This window comes from Danio aesculapii, chromosome 3, assembly GCF_903798145.1.
Source record: "Danio aesculapii chromosome 3, fDanAes4.1, whole genome shotgun sequence".
NCBI lineage: Eukaryota > Metazoa > Chordata > Actinopteri > Cypriniformes > Danionidae > Danio > Danio aesculapii.
Window position 1 is genome coordinate 8,280,439 of NC_079437.1, and position 24,951 is coordinate 8,305,389.

Genomic DNA, 24,951 nt, shown 5'->3' on the forward strand with positions numbered 1-24,951 from the left:
ATATAGTGTATTCCTTATACTATAACCCTAGACCCAATGACTGGTGCGGTATACCGTGCTGATGTTGCTCTGTAGTCCTCATGTCGTTTCAGACCCAATATTAAAAGCAGGATTAATCAATACGGGCAGTGTTGAAGTGAAGGAGTGTGAATAACAGAGCTGATCAGTTCTCTGACAGATGTGTGTGTGTGTAATGATGTGTAGACATGAGAGCAGCAGTGTGTGTTCACTTCAGAAGAGCTCTCAAATCTCTATTAGTGGAATAACCCTGACCTTCTGTCTGTGTGTGTGTGTGTGTGTGTGTGTGTGTGTGTCTCTCTCAGTGCATGCGTACCAGCTGGACATCAGCACACAGCAGTGCCGGGACAAGGTTAGAGAAATGTTCGACAGGAACAGACACGTGACGGACCCTCGAGTGATCGACATGCTCGTCATCAAGGTGTGTGTGTGTGTGTGTGTCTGTCTGTCTCTGTGTGAGCATATTTCACTTCTTTGTGTGTGTGTGTGTGAGACAGAAAGTGTTTCTGTGTTTGAGTGTCTGTATGTGTGGGAGTGAAAGAGTGTGTGTGTGTGTGTGTGTGTGTGTGTGTTACCACTTAGCAGCAACCTCTCGGTCTCTCTCACAGTAGAGTCTGGCTCTGCAGTTCCTACCAGCGTCCACTAGAGGCTGTGACACACACACACACACACACGCACACACACACACACACACACACACACACACAGAGAGCTGGGGCTGTGTGTATCTGCTGTTACTCTCCATGACTGCTGTGAGGGGGGGTCTTTTCTAACTCATCCCTTTAGTATCTCTAAAGTCTTCTAGTTCTGCCCCGGCCGCTGGACTCGGGGTGTGTGTTCATCATCTCTCCTCCTCTGCTGCTCTTGCTGGATTATTCCTCATGATGATGATGATGATGATGATGATGAAGCAGCATGTTGAGCAGCAGACTGACACCGGTGTATTCTAGATGAGCTCTGTCTTGTGTGTGTGTGTGTGTGTGTGTGTGTGTGTGTGTGTGTGTGCGCGCTGTTATGAAGCAGTGAATAAACCACAGTTGCTGCTATTTGAAGCGTGTGGTTTTGATACACACACACTGCTCATCATCACACAGGTTATTATCGTCTGCATGAGTACATCACACCTCGTCCTCCTCCTGAGTGTAACCACAGATACAGGGACACTGGAGTGTTTTAAAGTGCCGTCGATCAGCTGGCTTGTCTATAAGCTGACTTACGAGTGATCCGCTGATGATTCACGACTTTAAAACGCTCCAGTGTCTCTGTATCTGTGGGTACACTCAGTAAACAGAGGTGAGTTTGGTGAACCGATGACCTTCACAGCCAATCACAGTCATTTCTGTTGAGCACTTTAGTGTGTGTGTGTGTGATTGAATCACGTTAGTCTCTCTGAGTGTGTGTGTGTGTGTGTGTTTATGTGTGCACTGCATTATGTCAGTGTGTGTGTGTGTGTGCGTGTTTTGCTGTATTATTTCAGTGTGTGTGTGTCAGGGCTGCACGATTAGTCGCATTATTATGATCACGATGGCGATATTTGTGGTCCCTGATCAATAAATAAACATGGTCATGATTTACAGTATAAAGGCCAGGCCGGTGTTTTACTGCTGGAGCATGAGGTGATGGTGTCTAGACTGCTGTGTGTTCGCTCTGCATTATCACATCACTAAACCAGACAACATCTGTTTTATAAGCTAACCAAATATTCAGCAGGTTTCCCCTGACCCCTCATGTAGACACTGTATTCAATTGCTCCAGTGTAAGAAGAGTCGTGGCTGTGTTCACGCGGGTATTCAGACACGTTTTCATCAATCTGATGCAACTTTAATATTGACAAGAAAAACCAAATTAAAGTAGAAGTTTCAGATCACTGACTGGCCTATTCTATTCATCATATAATGAAACAGATACCCAATTTCCTTTATTTCTGATCAGACCATGCACTTTACTCTGTTTTAATATGTATATATGCTTTTCCATCCAATATTTTAGCACATGGAGAGTAATTAAACCAGCTGCCTTTTGATTAAAAACATTATGAAAGGATCAGGAATTGAACTCATCCAGCACATGCGTCGCTCTCATGCCATGCTGGAAGATACTTGAGCGTCTGTGAATGTTGCTTTAAATAGAATAAAGTTATTAAAAGCACACTCAAGACTATACACATAAAATAAAACATCCACAACGGGGGATCTGATGGAAAAACTGCGCTGCTTACAGGTTTAAAAGAATGAAGCAGATTAAAAAACATCTGATATGCAGAAGAGAAGTGGCAGAATAATTCTGCAAAAGACAAAGATTAAACATATCGGGACTGTTAAAAGAACATTCTGCTTTATATTTATATATACATCTATATATACTCGATATCGACTCAATACAAAAGCTCAGATAATGACTGACGCAGTGTAAAGCCTGATGTATAACTCTTCTCCTGGGGCTGACTGTGTGAACACCTCACGAAACGGACGAGACGCTTTTATAGTTGCTGCATCCACCATGGTGATATTCTTCATAACGACAGGGGGCGCTCTAAAGAAACCCACCGTAAAGTCAGACGGATAAACAGAGAAGTAGAACGTCATTAGTCATCAGTCATTATGTTTAAACTAATTATTTTAATGATTATAAAGTTTTTTACGACCATTCAAGATCTTTAAAATGTACACTTTGCTGCATCACTCGCTGTTGTTCGTATCTCAGACAGTTTTACCTAGTAAAGTTTATTAAAATATTAATGACAGCAGGACATGGGTTACTCTACAGATATATGTTTTATTAGGGTAAGAATAAAAGCAGAGTACATTAACTAAAGAGGTTTTATATTTAACCCACTCAGTTCCTCATCACTGTCTCTGGCTAGCTTCTGTCCAATACTAACAGGGCAATACTGGTCCAACAATCCTCACTTCCAGCATTCTCCATGTGTGTGTGTGTGTGTGTTTAGGGTAAGATGGAGCTGCAGGAGACCATCCAGGTGTGGAAGCAGAGGACACACGTCATGCGTTACTTCCAGGAAACCGAAGCGCCACGTCCCGCTGACTTCCTCTCCAAATTCTACCATGGACACAAGCCCTGACCTCTGACCCCTGATGTGTGTGTGTGTGTTGTGATTCTGCTTCTGGACTGTAAATACACTCGAGATGAAGCTCTGCGGTCTCTCAGTGTCTGTCATTACACTGCTCGTGCACTACTGAGTGTGTCAGTGATGAAACACACACACACACACACACACACACACACAGAATCATGCAGATTATGTATCACACACAGAATTTGCAGTAAATATCGTTGATGTTTATCCCTTTTGCCCAGTCTTCACCCCGTCCGCTTGTTAAGTGTGACGTCATGAGAAGCGGTGTCCGGGTCCAATCGCTCCTAAACCTGTATGGGCAGACTCATCAAATGCTAATAATAAACGTTTACGAAGCGCAGTAATACTTTAGAAAATCTGGATCACAGTATATACGTCCATGCCTAATGTCTGATGGTCAGAGAGTGATTCATGTTTAATAACGTGTTCAAATTTCGGTATTTGTGATGCAGCAAGTCTACAGATTGTTGTGTCCACTATGACTTTATATAAGCTTCACTTTAAAGTGTGATAGGACTAAAGTGCGGTCATTAACCAATGTTTTCTCAATTCAGACCCGGAAACAGTCTTACATACATCAACACGTCAACACTTAACTATAAGTGGATGATAACCATCAGTCTCACGCGTCCGCCATGTTTGTAGTTTTCAACACATGAGTGTGCTGCTGAGTGTGTAGTTCTCATCCAGTGTAGTGAATGAATCTCCAGCAGCAGCTCTGGAGTAGTCATTTAGACATGCTGTAATCTGACACCTGTATCCTGTAGTCACTGAAATGCCTGTGTGAGTGTGTGTTCTGTGTAGGGCTGCGGTGTGTTTTGGGACGCAGCCATTCTCCTGAGAGTATAACAGCACTGAGATGATGAAGCTGTGCAGATGATCCTGAGGATGGATCCCTGTGTGGGTTTGTGCTTTACCGTATTGAAGAGGTGCAGATGGAGGAAGGGGAGGAGCCGAATCATGCAAACCTGTCTATCATGATCACCTGTGTTTAGCTCTTCTGCGTTCTTCACATTTATCTGAAACACACTTGACTGGTCTGGCTGGTGCATTCTGGGAGTCGACAGGTAACATCTCACTCTCAGGTGTGTGTGTGTGAGGGATAATGATTAATGAATGTTTACATGAGCACAGTTATCATATAAGCGTGTGCTCGATTCACTGTTTGAGACGAGGCCGGAGGGTTTGTGTGTTTATATATTACCTTTATTATAGAAGAGTGATCAACATACACACACACACACACACACACACAAAGTCTGAGGAGCTCCTGCATCTGCACACAGGTGAAGAGTGAAGATCTGGAGTACCTGAGGAGGACCGAGAGAGGAGGCTGAGACACACACATGGGCTGCATATACACTTTTCTCATGCTGCAGATGCAGAATTAAGAGTTCATGTGAGTAAATGAGTCAATGCCACGGTGAGAACAGGCGAATCACTGATGGAGAAAAACCTCCTGTGAGTAAACTAGAGCTAGTGCTGTGGTGCTTTACGCCTGGTGTGAACGCAGCGTTTTGTCTCATTTCAGGTCTAAAAATCTAAACATTCTTAAATCAAGACGCATTTTCTACACTGGTAAAACTAATTAAATAAATAAGCCACATTTTTTCCCTTCCCAAAGTATATTAATCTTATTACAAACCAAAAGCAAGATTATTTTGCTTGTTTTAAGGACAATCTCACTTACTTTTGGCTTATTAGTTGACTACATGTCTAGAAAATGCTTCTTAATTTAAGAATTTTAACATATTTGGACTAGAAATAAGACAAATAGGCGAAAGATACACACACACACAGACCTGAGGTCAGTCGTCATCATCATCATCCTCTGGCACAAATATATCATGCTCCTCCAGCAGAGCGGCGAAGTTCTTGCTGATCAGAGTGCCGACGTACAGGAACGGGGCCACCACCGTCATGATGCGCAGCAGGCCGAACGCCGTCTGAACACACACACATACACACACATACACCGTTGAATGAGTGTGATTTTACTGAGTTAATATTTAGTTTTTCAGAAATAACCCCACATTAAGAGACTGACCACTGACCTGACTTCAGCTTACAGGTGAATATCACACAAACATCGCTGCTATTATTATTATTATTATAATGAGCCAAATACTCTTTATAACAATACTTCTATTATATGTGCTCAGCTCTACATCATGACCTGCAGTGCATGAGAATCTAACAGAATCTTATCATTATAATTATCCGCTGGTGTAGAGGCTAATACAGTTATCGTCCGCTGGTGTAGAGGCTAATATAGTTATCGTTATAGTTATCGTCCGCTGGTGTAGAGGCTAATATAGTTATCGATATAGTTATCGTCCGCTGGTGTAGAGGCTAATACAGTTATCGTCCGCTGGTGTAGAGGCTAATATAGTTATCGTTATAGTTATCGTCCGCTGGTGTAGAGGCTAATATAGTTATCGATATAGTTATCGTCCGCTGGTGTAGAGGCTAATACAGTTATCGTCCGCTGGTGTAGAGGCTAATATAGTTATCGATATAGTTATCGTCCGCTGGTGTAGAGGCTAATACAGTTATCGTCCACTGGTGTAGAGGCTAATATAGTTATCGTTATAGTTATCGTCCACTGGTGTAGAGGCTAATATAGTTATCGTCCGCTGGTGTAGAGGCTAATATGGTTATCGTTATAGTTATCGTCCGCTGGTGTAGAGGCTAATATAGTTATCGTTATAGTTATCGTCCACTGGTGTAGAGGCTAATATAGTTATCGTTATAGTTATCGTCCACTGGTGTAGAGGCTAATATAGTTATCGTCCGCTGGTGTAGAGGCTAATATGGTTATCGTTATAGTTATCGTCCACTGGTGTAGAGGCTAATATAGTTATCGTTATAGTTATCGTCCGCTGGTGTAGAGGCTAATATGGTTATCGTTATAGTTATTGTACGCTGGTGTAGAGGCTAATATAGTTATCGTTATAGTTATCGTCCGATGGTGTAGAGGCTAATATAGTTATCGCTATAGTTATCAACCGCTGGTGTAGAGGCTAATATAGTTATCGTTATAGTTATCGTCCGATGGTGTAGAGGCTAATATAGTTATCGTTATAATTATCCGCTGGTGTAGAGGCTAATATAGTTAACGTTATAGTTATAGTCCGCTGGTGTAGAGGCTAATATAGTTATCATTAACGTTGTTTTTACTGTTTAATAAATAAAAATTATTTAAGCACCATCATGTAGAGGACTAATCATAAACATGATCTATTATTGACAAAAATTATTGTAATTCTTTACTGGGAACCCTGACATGTTTCCGCAATCACCGCAAACAACACAGTCTGGGGATTTTGCCAGTATTTACGTGCTTTAATATCCTTCTTAAATCAAAATTGTCACTTCAATATCATATGAGCTCAAATCCGTCTCAAATCAAAAATATGTTTTGAATATTTTCAGAGGCTGATAATCGACAAACCGAAGATTCAGTCCGAAGTGACGGTTGATTTTTAAATTAGGCCCGAACGCCTTTCCCTGGAGAGAAGCGCGGGAAAGAAAAATACACCAACAGGTTTGATCACTGTTCACTTTTACCATCTATACTTCACATTTTTATTATTTATTATAGTTACAGTTATTAGTGTGGGTCTGTCATTGGTCTCATCTGATATACACGACATAAATAATAAACATGGTAGACCGCGACACACACACACACAGGGACGCACGCTGATTGACAGGTGAGGTGTGTTCACTGATACACACACACGCACAGAGCTGTCGGATTATCCATATTTCCACAGTCATTCGCTATTATGTTCATATATTTCCATGAATGATCAATTATTCTATGGTCAATAATCAGTATATGTTTGTAATTCTGTATGACCTGATCAGTTTGTTTGTGTGTGTGCGTGTGTGTGTGTGTGTGTGTGTGTAACTGATCGTGTTACTCACGCACTTTCTTCGGTTTGGCCAGAATGGCGCCGGTGGCTGTGTTCACTGCGGTCCGGTGCTGCAGCTGCTGAAGCCGAGGAGAACCGACCGACCGAGACACGAACCGACGGACAACCGACACCGCCGCCATGACCGACGGAGAGAAATACAGAGGTGTGTGTGTGTGTGTGTGTGTGAGAGAGAGAAGTGTGTGTGTGCGGAGGGAGAGTTCCATACACTGACAGATGATACCGGCATATATGTGTGTGTGTGTGTGTGTGTGTGTGTGTGTGAGAGAGAGAGAGAGAAAGTGTGACTGAAATAACACTACACTACTGTAAGCAATATTGTATATGTACTGTATATTATATTGATTCCCGATAGTAGAGTTAGTGAATCAGAATAATCAGAACACCGTCATGTCGGATGATGTAGGGCAATGGTCACATGACAGAAACCGCACATTTCCTCTTTAATTGCGGGATTATTCTGCTCGGTGTGCTTTCTAGATGTGCTTTTCATTTAGTAATGACCCATTGCTTAACACTATCATGATCACGACCTCTTCTACTCTATATAGTATAGTATGTGAACACACTGTAATAAATACTGTAGTATATTTTAGTTTTTACTACAGTAAACTGAAGTATTGTAAAATAACCATAACAACTAGAATTACAACTGATCAATTCATATCGTTGTTGTTACCATAGCAACCGTAGAATCACAGCTGTTCAGTTAATATTGTTGTTGTTAGACACCGTAGAATCACCAGAGCATAATTACTATCAAGGTTGTTACCATAGCAACTGTAGAATCACCACAACAGATCAATTACTGTATTTTTTGTGTTACCATAGCAACTGTAGAATCGCCACAACACATTATTACTATCGTTGTTGTTACCATAGCAACTGTAGAATTTCCACAGCAGATTAATTTCTGTAGTTGTCGTGTTACCATAGCAACTGTAGAATCACAACACATTACTATCCTTGTTGTGTTACCATAGCAACCGCAGAATCACCACAGATTAATTACTGTAGCTGTGTTACCATAGCAACTGTAGAATCACAACACATTAATTACAATCGTTGTTGTGTTACCATAGGAACCGAAGAATCGCCACAGCAGATTAATTACTGTAGTTGTGTTACCATAGCAACTGTAGAATCACCACAAAAGATCAATTACTATAGTTGTTGTGATACCATAACAACTGTAGAATCACCACAGCAGATTAATTACTGTAGTTGTTGTGTTACCATAGCAACCGTAGAATCACCACAGATTAATTACTGTAGATGTGTTATCATAGCAACCGTAAAATCACAACACATTAATTACAATCGTTGTTGTGTTACCATAGGAACCGAAGAATCGCCACAGCAGATTAATTACTGTAGTTGTGTTACCATAGCAACTGTAGAATCACCACAGCAGATTAATTACTGTAGTTGTTGTATTACCATAGCAACCGTAGAATCACCACAGATTAATTACTGTAGATGTGTTACCATAGCAACCGTAGAATCACAACACATTAATTACAATCGTTGTTTTGTTATCATAGGAACCGAAGAATCGCCACAGCAGATTATTTCTGAAGTTTACATATTACCATAGCAACCGTAGAATTGCCACAGCAGATTACTGTAGTTGTAATATTACCATAGCAACCGTAGAATTGCCACAGCAGATTCATTACTGCAGTTGTCGTGTTACCATAGCAACCGTAGAATTGCCACAGCAGATTAATTGCCGTGTTTTACTAGAGTATGGTTCAGCAACCCTACAGTGTTCAATCATTTCCATTTAACTATCTTTTTTTTCTGTTATTCCTGAGATAAATATGAATGAGCAGACTGTACATTTCATTAGTGTTCTGTGCAGATCAGGTTATTTAATAATTATTACACAGCCTGCAGCAGGAAGATCTGAGACACATTTGATCATACACTGAGAACAGAGAACACACAATAATAATAAATAACATGACTGCAGTCAGGGGGAATGCTTTTATTTTATTGTGTAGTTCATCATCATCATCATCATCATCACTATGTACATCTCCATTATAAATACTGTACAGAGAGAGTCAGGAATATAAACAAACTCAATGTGCAAACCAAACCAACTCACTTCACTGACCAGAGCGAGATAGTCACACAGACACAACGCGAGCCACACACCACCATCATCATCAGGACAACAGTAATAATAATAATCATATTTATGAAGAGTAGCCGTCAGTGTTAATCCAGTGACTGAAGATTATACACATGTTAAAGTGTGGTAAACAGATGAAGCATATCTACACATCTGCTGAAACTCACACACACACACGCACACACTCACGCAGAGAGGAATGCAGAGCAGGAATGATGAACATGTCCAAACACCATCACTGTGGAGAAACACACACACACACACACACACACACACACACACACACACACACACACACACACACACACACACACACAGTGTCAATAATAGTATAAATATATTGACAGTATAAATGTACTGTTTAATCAAGTCAGTTCAGTAAGAAATACTATACAGCATCATGAGTGTGTGTGTGTGTGTGTGTGCGCTCTGACCTGTGTGAAGGACAGGCGTCTGAAGAACTGGTTGATGTGGAAAGCGCTGTGTGTGTGTGTGTACGCGCTGCTGTTGCTGAGCTGCAGGATCTGTGCGTCTGCGATGGCCGCCTTCAGACTCACACTCTTCAGCATCTGCAGCGCCGGCTGATGGCCAGACACGGGCACAGACGACACACACGTGTAGGAGGCGTCCTTCTGCTGCGGCGCGTAGCCCACTGATGGAGACACACACACACACACACATGAAGAACGTCACATGACCATCACACACACTTCAATGACCAATCACACACCAGACCATCACATGAGGAATCATATACGCTTCAGTCACATGACCAATCACACGCTTTAACTGTCCAATCAGAGGCTTGACCTGTGGCGGAGAGGACGGTGTCTGTGGTGTTGCTGAGCTGCAGGAGGATTGTGGGATAGAAGGGGTGAAACAGGAAGAGTTTCCTGAGCACCGGCTCCGCCACGGCCGCCTGCGGACACACACACACACAGAATGAGCAGTGGTCAGGCGTGACACACACATGTGCAGTCATGTGATAGAGCAGATGTTTGCCTTGCTGGCGTTAAGCGTGTGCGTAAGCGGATCTCCAGCCCAGAACAGGAACACTGATTGGCCAGAGGTGGTCAGAACTGACGAATCCTCCACCGCCAGACGAGGACACACAAACTCCGCCTCCCACAGGCTCCGCCCCCGAGCACCATCAATGATCTGCACCTGCGCATCACACACACATACTGTCAATCAACTCGTGTGTGTGTGTGTGTGTGTGTGTGTGTGTGTGTGTGTGTGTGTGTGAAATAATGAGATGGTAATGATATGCGCACCTTCCTGATGCCATTGGTCGACTGATGAATGAGGAGATCAGGAATACCGTCATCATTAAAGTGACCCAGTGCTGGACGACTGCGCACACACGCGCACACACACACACACACATGCACACACACACACACACACAGACAGACAGACAGACATATTTGTAAACTAAAATAAATAAAACACCATCATCAGCAGACGTGTGTGTGTGTGTGTGTGTGTGTTCGGTACACACGTGTGTATGTTGGCGAGGCTGAGGCTCCACGCAGTGTGTGTGTCGCTCGCTCTCAGCACAGACAGCCTGTGCGCTCCACACAACACGATCCACTCGCTGCGGCTGCGGTTCAGCTCACACACCCCTTCCAGATCACTGCGCTGATCACACTGACCCGCCACCAGGGGGAGCAGGAACTCCACCTGCTCAGACACACTGACACACACACATGGAGAGACACACACACATTGGTGTACAGCTGTATGAGGTTGTGTTTACATTTGTAGTGTGGTTCTGCAGTGTGTGTGTGTCTGTATGTGTGTGTCTATATCTGTTTGTCTCTGTGTGTGTGTGTGTGTGTGTGTGTGTGTGTGTGTGTGTGTGTGTGTGTGTGTGTGTGTGTCTATATCTGTTTGTCTCTCTGTGTGTGTGTGTGTGTGTGTGTGTCTATATCTGTTTGTCTCTGTGTGTGTGTGTGTGTGTGTGTCTGTATGTGTGTGTCTATATCTGTTTGTCTGTTTGTCTCTGTGTGTGTGTGTGTGTGTGTGTCTATATCTGTTTGTCTCTCTGTGTGTGTGTGTGTGTGAGCACCTGCTGATGTGCAGTAGTGCAGATGTGTTGCTCCTCCTCAGACTCTCCCAGCTGGAGTCCTGCTGTCGAACCCGAGCCGCTGCTGCCGCCGCCCCGCCTGTGGCCTGAGTGTAGATGTAGCTGAGAGACACGCCCTGCACCAGACCTGCACACACACACACACACACACACACACTGTTAGAGCAGACACCTGAACACACACGCAAACATATACAACACACACACACACACTCACTCACCCAGGCCAAACAGGATGTAGTAGGCTCCCTTTGATGTCTCGTGCAGCAGTGGACCAATCAGCTTCCCCTGAGCTGTGAGGTTAAAGTTCACCGGCTGTCCAATCAGAGCGCCCGACTGTCCGGAGAGCAGCACTAGAGATAGATCAGAGGCCTACAAGCGCACACACACGCATCAGTCTCCTCGTGACAGAACGAAGGTGTGTGTGTGTGTGTGTGTGTGTGTGTGTGTGTGTGACCTGGTCTGCTGGTAGTGTTGCGATCAGCAGGTCTGGATAAGCGTCTCCCTGTAGATCAGGCAGCAGGACCGCATGAGACTCCACATCACCAACAGCTGCGGTCCACAATGTCCTGCCTACACACACACACACACACACACACACACACGCACACCTGTAATGAAAATGTGTTTCTGTGTGTGCGTAGTGTGCGTATGCCTAAATGTATGTAAGAGTGTGTGCAGGGGGCAGTGTCAGTGTTCATTTGGTCAGTGAATACAAACAGAATCTAGCGCTAGTAACGGCACAGCGTGAGCTCTGATGTGCTCGTCAGTGAACAGCGCAACACTGTGGAGGAAAGTAGACGTACACGTATCCACCACATGCTGCTCATTCATTCGACAGGCGGATCTGTGTTCAGTCCCGCTACTGTCGCAGCAGAGCGCTCAAAATTCTGTTCGTGTCGCGTCGCTGTGGTTGTTTCTGTATCATTATTGCGTAAGCGATACCAGAACTAGTGCTGCACACATACAAACAGGAAACCGGCACTGTTGATGTAGTACTGACGGGTCACAGTGCGATTCGCTTGTGCTTATATATTTATATATGACAATACGTTGTAAATATTTGAGCAATGACACCGCGCCTGTCGTCTGGAGGATTACAGTAAAGCTGCAGTGTATAGGATTGACTAGTGGTTGAACAGGGTATTGCAGTCCAAAAGAGGGTTTTTCACCCAGTGCCGCTCTCTCAGGGTGCGTTCACACCTGTGGGTCGGTTCATTTGGTCCAGATCAAAGGCAACAAAGCATTTCTCCGCCGTTTTGGGTCCTCTTCACACCACACTGATCGCTTTGGTCAGAACCAGATGAAAAGAACCAAAATGCAGTCATGTGACAAAATCCACATCACTCATTGGCCAGATGTTATTGAATGTATTTCCTGAACTGCTTTTCGATTGGTCAGGATTAACATGCGGGTAAATGCAGATGGAACTCCTGCAAGTTATTAATCCAGCAGACACAACCTTGTCGCTGCGCTGGCTGATTGTATCGCTGCTCATAGTACACTATATAGCTTATATACATCACTTTAGACAAACTCTACATCTGGAGAATGAAGTGCAGCTGTGGCTGGAAAACAAGGTTTAATGCACTGCAGTCAGTGAAGGCGTTAGGAGGAGGCGTGAGTTAGTTTAGCAACACTACAACATGGCCATCTTCTGGAAATATTACCAACAATCCAACAGGTAATGTCTCCCTCTCCCTCTCTCTCTCTGTGTTTAAAACTGTTGGGGAAGCTCTGTCAACAGGTATTTTTCCTCCACACCCCATAAGATGGGACAGCGCATCAGACTACAGCAGCTGGATTAGTCCAAAAGGTGCAGTACTTTTTGCGGTTGGGTTTTAGTTCGGATCATGTTCTCACCACAAACTAACCGCTCCAGGGTTCGTTTGAAAGTGTAGGTCTTCAAGGAGGTCTAGAGACGCTGTTTTGATCCGCTTTTGGTGCACTCGAGTGCGATTGCTGCGTCCACACCTGCCCAAACCAACCGCACCAAGAGGGAAAACCAACTCTAGTGTAATTCAAGCCAACTGAATAATGCAGGTGTGAAAGCATCCTAAGACTTGATGCAGGTTGCCAGATTGACGACTCAAACAGGAGCGAGTGTGACTGATGACTAGGGCCAGACCGAATCTGCAGATGTTTCTTGCTATTTCTGAGCAGAATTGTGTTCTGCTGAATGATTTTGGGAGTATCATAACTAAAAACTAATATATGACCTATAAGTAATACCTTTATCTTGTATTAATGTTTACTATGTAAATCCAATTAGATCCACTTTATTAGCTAAACAAAGCAAGTCTTCTATATAATATCTCTATTAAAAGACAGAAACTATTACTGTACACACTGTATTGTAAATAAATCATGTGAACATGTTAATAATATTACAGAAATTAATTTATATACTGATTAAATATAAGTTTACTCACATTTACTCAAGTCAATAAACAGAACCAGTGACGGGCTAAAATTCTGCAGAGTCCGTGTGGACCTAACGATGATCAAGCCGTACAATGTAAGATGCTCAGCGGATGTTTACATCTGTAATATCTGTATTATTTGCTAATGTGGATCTTCTAATTCAGAATCTGCGTCTGATTTCTGCTGCTGTCCTCTAGAGGGCGCATTTACAGCTGCATCCACATACATTAAAGCAGCCTTTAAATAAAACACACTGTTTTCTATTATCTGGCAACCCAAAATGCTGAAATATAATTGGCTAAGCTGGCAGTGGGCGGAGTTATAGAGTCCAAAACACAGACAGACATTACGACAAGCAGAATTACTGACTCCAGTGTTGTGTTTCAGATTAATGATGATGTTCACTCAGCAGCTTTCTGAGATACATAGGATGATTTAAAGGAGTCAATAACGTACATATAGCAGCTTTATTTATTTATTCAGAGCGACTCACACATGGGGAAGGAATGAATCTCTCTGCTGTTGACACCAGGCGGAAACCGTGAATAACGTATGTTTTAGAAATAACACACACTAGTATAAATGGCAGCGGAGCGTCTTCACAGGCGCTGAGATTACTGTGATTACTGTGCAGATTGAGGCAGCTTTACCTCCTGTCGCTTCATCAGTCTGTGAGTGCTTCAGTAGTGAGGCTCTGATGGACACTGATGCTCTGTCTGATGTTGGCAGTCTCCAGTTTGGTCTCTTGAAGATGTGTGTGTGTGTGTGTGTGTGTGTGTGTGTGTGTGTCAAGCAGCACCCTCCCGCTCTCCCACATAAAGCCAATATGGAAGTAACTGAAACTACAATTCATCGACTGGCCACTGGGGGCTGGCTGCAGGAACTCTAGATGTTCATTGACTGCAGTGCTAAAATGGCCGACTTTACAGCTGATGTAAACATGTTCACAGCCTGCTACTAAAGACGGCTTTGGTTTATAAAGCTAATATTACCCTTTGTAGGGGTTGTGTAGTGTGTGTGTGTGTGTGTGTGTGTGTGTGTGTGTGACCTGTGGAGGCGTTGACGGTGATGATGTGTCCGGAGCTGATCAGGATGCAGGCGGAATGTGTCTGCGCGGACGTCCTCTGCAGTGGATCTGCACTTCCTGTCTGCAGCCCACACTGAACCGAGATCAGCGGCTCCCTGAGGGTGCGGGACCACAGCAGCTGCCCACCGGCCCCGCTCACCGCCGATACGCTGAACTCTACACACACACACAAGCATTCTGATTGGACAACACACTAAACTCTATACACACACACTGAGCGTTCTGATTGGATGACACACTGAAGTCTATAGGCATACTAAGCATTCTGATTGGACGACACACTTAACTCTACACATACACACATACACACAATGATTCTGACTGGACGACACTGAACCACACACACACACACACACACACACAGAATTCTGATTGGAAGAGACATTTATCTCATTCATCTCTACTTTAACGAGGGATAGAACTACAATCCCATGATGCACTGCACATGACACACTCTCATTGAGAAACATCAAAGGAACTCAAAGCTGTTATTTTAGAAAGAGACTCCATTACATCACTGGTGGTGCTTCATAAGAGTGGGCGGAGCTAATCAGCATTTAGTATGCCACAACCCTCTGATTGGTGGAATCGTCAGTAGAGCATCATGGGTAATGTAGTTTATCACCAGGCATTAATGATTGGCTGTGTCTGCTCACCTTTATTCTGCGAGTTGATTGGCTGACTGTCGTTAGCGATGCTGGTGACGGCGATCAGGACGTCCTCCAGTCCGTCTCCGTCCACATCCCACATGGCCAGAGGGGGCGACGTCACGCCTGCAGAACACCCCACGACCAAACCACAGGTTAATCTCACACCACATGCTAATGTTAACGCTCAAAACAAGATTCCAGCAACAAACAGTTCTGCGATCCGCATCAAATCAGAATCATTTAAAGCTCTGGTCAAATTAAAATCAAGTGTTTAAGACGTTAGCTTTAGTCATTTTCAGGACCGCTCTAATCTAGTGTCACCTGATATAATCCTCTACAGGGTAATGTCCAGATGGGATACACGGCTGGCCGGAGGTGCGATATGCACATTAATATAGCGTCATTTTTAATGACAAATTTATTAAATAATATAAATAATTCTCGTTAACTTCCGGCTGCAACCATATCTGCTCTAGCAACAGCCCATCTACAGTCTGGGGTTGATCTCTTCCTCATAAAGGCATCCGTGAGTGTTTCTGTCGTCTCCTCCCTCATAGTTCAGTCTCTCATCAAAGCTTCTGACCAATCAAATGCTCTCTAGTGTCTGACATGCCCCGCCCCCTTCTTCTCTTAGATGTGTTTAAACTCACATTAGGAGCATTAACAGAATACAGCCCATAATCAGTACCTGAGGAAATCATCGTTATGGTAGTTTACGCTGTTGCTCTGCTGCGACGTCGCAGGAATTAAACTTAAATAGCTATTTTGCATGTCGTTAGAACAAAAAACCCTTTTAGCATAAAAAAAGACGGCTGTTAGTCTGATGGAGACGCTGTTCTCATGCGTAATTATGTCATTCACACATAAATCTGTATCGTAACGTGTTGACTGCCTCGATACAAATAAAAATAAGATAGCTTGTACTGTGCCGTGTTGTGTATGTGTATGCCCCTCACCGGCGGCGTCCCCCAGCGCTGTGCGCCAGTGTGTGAGCTGCGGCGCCCCCTCTGGGCAGGGGATAAGAAATGCACACAGCAGCACCAGCAGAACTGCACTCAGCAGCGGCAGCAGGAACGCAGCGCTCCGCCCCGCCCCCCGCACAGGCCCTGCCCCTCGCACATGCCCCGCCTTCTGCTCAGAGTCTCCGCCCTGCACCCTCCCCGGCCCTGCCCCCTGTGCTCTCCACTGTGGCTCAGGCTCCTCCCCCTGCTCCAGCAAGCCGTTTCGGGGGTAGTTAAGCACCAGGTCATCGTCCTCCGTCTCGTCCTCACTGTCAGCCTGCGTCAGCGGGTCATACTCGCCCAGATCACACCCCTTCTTACCTGACGGACAACAATAAACACATGCATCAGTATTCTAGAAGAAGAGCTCACTCACATTAGTCAATAAAAGAACAATAACACACTCAAATAAAACTGTACAAGTAAAATGCAAAGAAAAAATTTATATATTATAGCTTTATATATATATATATATATATATATATATATATATATATATATATATATATAAACATACATACATATACATATATATATATACACACACACATACAGATATAGATATATATATATTATATATATTATTTATTTATTTATACACATATATATATACACACAAATATATACATATATACACATATATATATATATATACACATATATACATATATACACACACACACATACATATATATATATATATATATATATATATATATATATATATATATATATATATATATATATATATACACACATATATATATACACATATATATATACACATATATACATATACATATACACACATATATACATGTATACACATATAAACATACATATATATACACATATACATACATATATACATATATATATATATATACACACATATATACATATATATATACACACATATATACACACACATATATACACACACATATATACACACATATATACATATATATACACACATATATACATGTATACACATATAAACATACATATATATACACATATACATACATATATACATATATATATATATACACACATATATACATATATATATACACACATATATACACACACATATATACACACACATATATACACACATATATACATATATATACACACATATATACATGTATACACATATAAACATACATATATACACATATATGTATACACAAAATATTAATAAATAAAGAATATTACGAAAAAATAAGGAATTAACTACAACAAAGCTATTAATGGACTGTTAAATTGAATGTAAAATATAAAAACATAATTTAAATTATTCATTTAAAACATAAAAATAACCCTAAAGATGAAAAGTTTTCCATAATTTAAAATATTGATAAAAACACCAACGCTTCACAATAAAAATAGGAAGAAATAAAACAATATAAAGAGAATTTAATAATTATAAATGTAATTATTAGTAATTAAAAATGTATGATCTTAAGCAGAACCAGACAGAATCTGCGGACAGGTTTAGCTTTTTCTGCACAGTAGTAAAACAAACATATTTGTGAATATAGTAAATAAAAACCTAAAACATTCAATAAAAATAATTACTTTTAACGTTTTATTTAAGGTCTACAATAGGCAAATCCAACTAGATCCACTGCTTTTAGTAAACAAAGCAAGTCTCTCATATAATATCTCTAGGAAAAGACAGAAAATACTGTAAATAAATCATTAAACATCTGCATAATGTTTAGTAATGTTACTGAGATGTCTGCACACTCAGCAGATCCCATGTGGAGCTAGTCATACGGGCTCATCCTCAGTAATCTGTATACAGCGAATAATATGCATCGCTAAGCAAAGATCGAGCTCCATGAAGACATTTTGTACACTTCCTAATGATATCAGCGTTAAACAAAACAATAATCTACATTGCCTTGATGGCTACTCCTACCAACATACCCGTGCAGATATAAACAGAGGCGAAATAAGATGAAAACAAGACGATATTCATTCAAATACGGCGAAAACAGCTGATAGAGTTCTCACACACGTAAACAAACACAAACACACCATAACAAACAAACACTTAACATCATCAAAACGACATCAGGGTCAGCGTTCGCGTCTGTGTGAGGAGATAAACACAGCCGTCAGTACAGTAGAGCTGCGACGGTAACGCGCACTGTAATATTAGGGATATTCGGCACACGTGTGTGTGTGTGTGTGTGTGTGTGTGTGTGTGTGTGTGTCTGTCTGATATCATCGCAGTCTCCAACATTACATAATCCAGCGCATCAGATTACTGTAATGATCATCAGAGCGAAGATGATCGATCAATTATGAATCAATGAATCGCGGAATAACGGGATGAAGACGCGTCTGATAATCACAGCTCTGACGTCACACGCTACAGTCACATCTTACCGCCACGCATCTGATCGGTTACCGGAGATTAATGCTCGACTCACCCGGTAATTTCAGCGATCGGGACAGAGCCGCAGCCATGGCGCGAGCTTTTCGGAGAAGACGCGACGCGAAGCGAGTGCAGCTGCAGCTTCAGCGCCGCGCAGGTGCACCATGGGAAATGGAGTCCTCTGACGCGCGCCTTCTTCTTCTTCTTCTTCTTCTTGGTGTTTATTGGCGGTTCGCATTCTAAACAGAGCATTACCGCCACCTACTGTGGGTTATGGATCAGAGGTTCTTTTTATTATTATTATTTATTTATTTATTTATTTTATAACTCTATACTCTTCAAAACCCGAGCCTTCGATGTTGCTGACGCGCGCCTTAAAGGGACAGTTCACCAAAAAATGAACATTTCCTCAGTTCATCATACTTTAAAGTGGTTCTGAACGGTTATACGTTTCTTCATTCTGTTGAACACACACACACACAATAATAATAGAGTTATATTTATTTATCATTTATTTATCAGATGTCAATGGCTCCAAATTAAACATTAACATGCAAACCAGGCTGCAAGTTTTCATTCACACACACTGTGTTTACATTATCATGAAACACTGGAGATCTGTTTTCTTTAAATCGAGTGTGAACATGATGACAGAGCTTTCATTTTTGATGAATTGTGCCTTTAAATATGCTTATGTAGCTGGGCTAATAAGTATAAAATATACAAATGCAAATTATTAGTGAACTTCATTAAAACTTTACTTTTTAAAATTACTTTTGTTTTATATTTTCTTTTCATAACTATAATGTACTGTATATAGTTTTGGTAGAGAAGTTTTCTATGCGGAACCATGTTAGCAAACGTTTTATGGAGAGCACATATTCGTGATGCACACAGTAACTCATGCGGTGTGTGGGCAGGCAGCGCCATCTTCAGTGTTGAATCCGCCGCTGACTGAGTTGGTTGCATGCTCTCTCGCTCTGCTAATGCGAGCCTGAGTGAAAAAGAGAGAGACAAGTTTTTCATCATGTTAACTGTGCTCTGTGTTTTTGCAGAATAAATCCAATTTGAGACCTCCAACGTTGCTGTCGTCTTATAAAAAAAAAAACCACACAACCAGAGTAAAACTGCTACATTAAAATGGTGCCGTGACCTACTGGATCAACAGAGTCAGCTGCTGCCGACCACCAGAGTTGTTCTACGTGTTCGAGTGCTGTAAGTGGAGGCTGAAGAATCCGTTCACCACTGTTCCAGTTGCTGCTTCGTAAAAGAGACTGAAAGGGAATAAAGGGACTATTCTGCGGTTTGATACTGACGAACTCTTGGTTTCTCCTCATCTAATTTGTTTGACATTTTCTGAGGTTAGTTATCCTTTGTGCTTATTTTGTTGTAAAATCATACCATGGCTGGGGTAAGAAAAGACTCTGAGTTTATGACACCATACCTTGGGAGGGGTAGAGGGCTGTTGGGTGTAGAAATTCCTATCGCTGGTAAACCTAGAGCGTTAATTTATAGTCCTCAATCACACGATAGTCCAACAAGCCAACCTGCTGGTCCGACTGCCTCTACGCCTAGTAATGCTGATGAGAATGTTGCACAACAGTTACGTGACCTTATTGGTGAATTAGGCAGTCAAATAGGCGATTCCATTGTCAACCGGCTGTTAGTTAGCCAAACTCCAGTTGCCCCTTCTAGCTCAGTCACTTTCAATGGTGTTGTCCCTGAATCCACTAATGCAGGCCATAGTCTTGCCAATGTCAGTCTAATTGTTAAGCCAGACATCAGAGAACCTCCTATGTTCAGAGGTGACGATTCAGACAAGTGCACGATTCAGGAATGGATAGAGCTGATGGAATTGTATCTCCACAAAGCAGATTGCTCTAACAAAGATCAGGTAGATGAGATACTGAGCCATCTGTTAGGCAGGGCTAAAAATATCGTTAAAGTTAAACTAAAGTGCAACCCTGATGAAGCCATCTCCCCTGAAACCATCTATGATGTGTTAAGACGTTATTTCAGTGAACATCCTGGATCCTGTCAACCTCTAGCTGACTTTTATGCAACACAACCCAAAGCAAATGAGTGCCCTGTTGACTACTGGGTTAGATTAAATACAGCTGCTGAGTTAGCAGACAGTCACTTGCAGAGACAAGGCGCAAGGATAAAAAACATGAGTTCTGAGATTTCTATGATGTTTATCAGGAATTGCCCAGACCCAGGCCTTTCCAGTGTCTTTAGGTGTAAACCTATAAGTAAATGGACTGTCACTGAAATCCAGGAAGCTATAGATGAGCACCACAGAGATGTTCAGTCTAAGACACTGCCTGTCACTCATGTAGTTAAGTCTGTTCATGTTGCTACAGCCAAAGTATTGTCCAGTCCACACACTGTTCCTGGAGGTGAGAGTCTAAATGCAGCTGCTCCAGCTTATGTCCCTGAAAGTCCTCTGAAGGCTGCAGAATTGCCATCTACAGATGCTGGCATTTTGGAGCGTGTTTTAAACATGCTGGAAAGGGTACTGGAGCGTACTAGCCAACCTGCTCCTGTCCCACAACCAAGAGTAACGCAGTGGCGCAGTACATCTCCATGTAGAGTCTGTGGTGACAGAAATCATTCAACCCGTTCACACTGTATGAGAGAAAAGAGATGCTTATCATGCCTAGAGATTGGACATCAACAGAAGCAGTGTCGCAAAGTTGTCAGCCCAGCTGGACCTCCTGCTTTGGATTCACATGTTCAGGGAAACTGATGCACTCACATTTTGGAGGGGACTATGTGAGTGTACAGCATCACACCCTCGATATGGACGATAATTTCTCTGTTTATGATGAGTGTTGCAAATCTGTCTCCAGTGATACTGTTTTTTTTCAGAACATTACCAAGCTGGAGAAGTCAGATAGTCTGTTCTATACACCAGTGTTATTGAATGATAATGTCTCAGTTCAAGCTTTGTTAGATAGCGGATCCATGGCTTGCACGATTAATGGAGAAACGGAGCGAAAGTTGTTGAGTGAAGGGATGCCCGCACAAGTTGATCAGTCACACATGGATATTCTTCTCATTGGCTGTGGTGGTGTTAAAGTCAAACCAAGTGGAGTGTACCAGCTAAAAATGGATGTGTATGGAAAACAGCTAAGTGTGCCGACGTTAGTTGTGCCTGATCAAAGAGACCAGTTGATTCTGGGAACTAATGTTATTAAGTTCTTACTCACCCAGCTCAAACAAGACTCTAATTACTGGAATGTTGTGAACCACCCTGTGCTGTCTGGAGAACCTGAAATTGAGCAGTTTTTGAACATGCTGTCAGGCATTAACAGATGGAAGGGTAACAAAATCCCTGATATTGTGGGCACTGCAAAACTGACCCAAGCTGTCACTCTTTTGCCCAAACAGGAACACCTTGTGTGGGGTAAGCTACCACTGAATGCTCCAGTTTCCTTGGGTAGTGCTATTATGATTGAACCTACAAAGACACTGACCCACAAGAAAAGTGTTATGGTCGGAAGAGTTATAGCGTCCATGTCTGGAGATAGATGGGTCCCAGTTAAAATCATAAATCTTCTCGATAAGCCTATTACGCTTAAAAGGAACTCCAAAATTGCAGATGTGTTCCCTGTTGTGGCAGTGGAGGACCTTTGTGTGCTTCATGATCATGATAATGAAATGGTGAGTGTGCACTGCCAGAAGACTGTTGGTGATATTGTCAGTGATGAGGAAGATCGTCCAGTCTCCAAAGTTCATGAGTGCATGCAGAAACTTAACCTTGGAGACCTGGATATTGACTCGTGCGAAGTATCCACTTATTGGAAGAGTGAGTTAGTGCAGCTCATTACAAGACATGAGGAAGTTTTTTCGAAGCATAAATTGGATTGTGGGAAAGCCAAAGAGTTTGTCCACCGAATTCATTTGTCAGATGATCGTCCTTTCAGACTTCCGTACCGCCGTGTCCCTCCTGCTCAGTATCTAAAGCTGAGAACTGTGCTCTCAGAGATGGAAGAACAGGAGATTATACGCAAGTCGTATAGTGAGTGGGCTTCACCACTTGTGCTAGTATGGAAGAAGACTGGAGATCTTAGGGTGTGCGTGGATTACCGCTGGCTGAATACTCGAACTGTTAAAGACGCCCACCCCTTGCCTCATCAGGCAGACTGCTTGGCAGCTTTGGGAGGTAACGCCATCTTCAGTGCAATGGACTTGACCTCTGGGTTCTATAACATCGTTGTATCCGAGGAAGACAGAAAGTTCACTGCCTTTACGACTCCCATGGGCCTCTTTGAATTTAATCGTCTGCCACAAGGGCTCTGTAACAGTCCCGCCAGCTTCATGAGACTCATGACCAACATCTTCGGAGATCAGAATTTCCTCACACTGCTGTGCTATCTTGATGATCTTTTGGTGTATGCCCCAAATGAAGAGGAGGCCATTAAACGGCTTGAGCTCGTGTTTACTAGGCTGAAGGCACATGGACTGAAATTGGCCCCTAAGAAGTGCCATTTTTTAAGACGTAGTGTGAAGTTTCTGGGTCATATCATCGATGAGACTGGAGTGGCAACAGATCCGGATAAGGTCAGTGCCATATCAGCTGTGTCTGAAGCAGACCTTATGATGTCAGATGGAGTAACGCCCTCACAAAAAAAGATCAAGTCATTTTTAGGAATGGTGATGTATTATCAGAAGTTTATTCCTAACTGTTCCAGTGTAGCTAAACCCCTGTTCAACTTGACAGCAGCGCCTAAAGGGAAAAAAACATCTCAAAGGGGTGAAATACATTTTAAGAAATTAAATCCTGGTGACTGGACAAAAGAACATAGTGAGGCTTTCCAGAATTTAAAGTCATCTTTGCTAGAGTCTGTTGTGCTGGCACACCCCGATTTCAGCAGACCATTCGTTTTATGCACCGATGCGTCCTTGGATGGTTTAGGGGCCGTACTTTCCCAAGTACCAGATGGTGAAAATAAGGCACGCCCCATCGCCTTTGCCAGCAAAGCCCTCACCAAGGCACAAACTAAGTACCCTGCCCATCGTCTGGAATTTCTGGCTTTAAAGTGGTCCGTCTGTGACAAGTTCAGTCACTGGCTAAAAGGACACAACTTCACTGTCTGGACGGACAACAATCCTTTAACGTACATATTAACAAAGCCTAAACTAGACGCATGTGAGCAGAGGTGGGTGTCTAAGCTGGCCCCCTATAGCTTTAACATTCAATACATACCTGGAAGCAGAAATGTGGTCGCTGATGCTTTAAGTAGACAGCCCTTCGTCCATCAGAGGGTTGGTCAAAGACTGATATCTGAACCATACAGCGTTCTGTTGAATGAGTCAGAAAAAGTTCAGGAAAACACTGTTCAGGATGCCTTTAGGTTAAGTGCGAACAACTGCACTGTTGAACACCAAACCTGTAGACCTCTAGAGCACTGTTCTCTTACTTGCACTGAAGTATCAGCAGTTCTTGATGTCCATACTCATTGGGAAACAGGAGCATCTGATAGGGCGATGCAATGGCTCTCTCAAGATACTCACCAGTTGTTGACTCCAGGTCCCACTCCACTGCCTGTGTTCTCGCTGAGTGAGTTGCGACAGAAGCAGCAAGATGATAAGATCCTCTCAAGAGTTTTATTTTACGTGAGTAGAGCAAAGAAGCCTTCTAGGCGTGAGAGAGCTGGTGAGACATTTGAGGTGCTCAAAACCCTGAAACAGTGGGAGAAGCTTAAAATGCTTGATGGAGTGTTATACAGGGTGACAAAAGATGCCCTGACAGGAAAGAAGAGGTGGCAGTATGTCGTTCCAGCTTCCCTTGTGAGTCAGGCTCTTTCGGGGATCCACAATGAAGCTGGACATCAAGGTCAGGGTAGGACTTTATCCCTTGCGAGACAGAGGTTCTTCTGGTCAAGTTTGGAGCACGATGTGCGTGAGCATGTCAAATGTTGTAAACGGTGTGTTGTGAGCAAAACACCCGAACCTGAAGGAAGAGCCCCTCTGGAAAGCATTAAGACATCATGCCCACTGGAGTTGGTATGCATAGATTTTTGGAGCGCTGAGGATTGCAGTGGTCGCAGTGTGGATGTTCTGGTCATAACTGACCATTTTACCAAAATGGCCTGTGCTTTTCCCT

The 24,951-nt window shown here is 42.7% G+C and overlaps 3 protein-coding genes across 3 annotated transcripts in view; 1 reads left to right on the forward strand and 2 right to left on the reverse strand.

The window, feature by feature from the left end:
- Positions 1–3,170, forward strand: part of ndufa6 (NADH:ubiquinone oxidoreductase subunit A6) — a 4,958-nt gene extending 1,788 nt beyond the window's left edge. The window contains exons 2-3 of the mRNA XM_056453071.1: positions 324–439; positions 2,966–3,170. Coding sequence (XP_056309046.1) covers positions 324–439; positions 2,966–3,097 — 248 coding nt within the window. The 3' untranslated portion in view covers positions 3,098–3,170. The remainder of the gene's footprint in view (positions 1–323; positions 440–2,965) is intronic.
- A 1,126-nt stretch (positions 3,171–4,296) lies between these two features.
- On the reverse strand, positions 4,297–7,299 carry LOC130220833 (essential MCU regulator, mitochondrial-like). Its single transcript, XM_056453072.1, has 3 exons — positions 7,050–7,299; positions 4,915–5,058; positions 4,297–4,422 (listed from the first exon to the last, which is right to left on the reverse strand). Exons 1-2 carry the CDS (start codon positions 7,257–7,259, stop codon positions 4,921–4,923), a joined length of 348 nt encoding a protein of 115 aa, XP_056309047.1. The 5' UTR covers positions 7,260–7,299; the 3' UTR covers positions 4,297–4,422; positions 4,915–4,920.
- A 1,729-nt stretch (positions 7,300–9,028) lies between these two features.
- Positions 9,029–18,995, reverse strand: fam234b (family with sequence similarity 234 member B). Its single transcript, XM_056453073.1, has 13 exons — positions 18,895–18,995; positions 16,400–16,765; positions 15,450–15,566; positions 14,755–14,949; positions 11,740–11,855; positions 11,504–11,654; positions 11,265–11,409; positions 10,695–10,889; positions 10,468–10,546; positions 10,196–10,357; positions 10,004–10,112; positions 9,628–9,845; positions 9,029–9,431 (listed from the first exon to the last, which is right to left on the reverse strand). The coding sequence occupies exons 1-13, from the start codon at positions 18,929–18,931 to the stop codon at positions 9,429–9,431; spliced, it is 1,893 nt and encodes a 630-aa protein (XP_056309048.1). The 5' UTR covers positions 18,932–18,995; the 3' UTR covers positions 9,029–9,428.
- Between the last annotated feature and the right edge of the window lie 5,956 nt (positions 18,996–24,951).

Coding starts and splice junctions, on each gene's coding strand:
- LOC130220833 (XM_056453072.1), bottom strand. CDS start 7,259: ATGGAACTCTCCCTCCGCACACACACACTTCTCTCTCTCACACACACA. Junction 5,059..7,049: donor TTCTGGCCAAACCGAAGAAA/GTGCGTGAGTAA, acceptor GTGTGTGTTCAG/ACGGCGTTCGGCCTGCTGCG.
- fam234b (XM_056453073.1), bottom strand. CDS start 18,931: ATGGCTGCGGCTCTGTCCCGATCGCTGAAATTACCGG. Junction 15,567..16,399: donor AGCGCTGGGGGACGCCGCCG/GTGAGGGGCATA, acceptor GGTGTTCTGCAG/GCGTGACGTCGCCCCCTCTG. Junction 10,358..10,467: donor CGACCAATGGCATCAGGAAG/GTGCGCATATCA, acceptor TGTGATGCGCAG/GTGCAGATCATTGATGGTGC.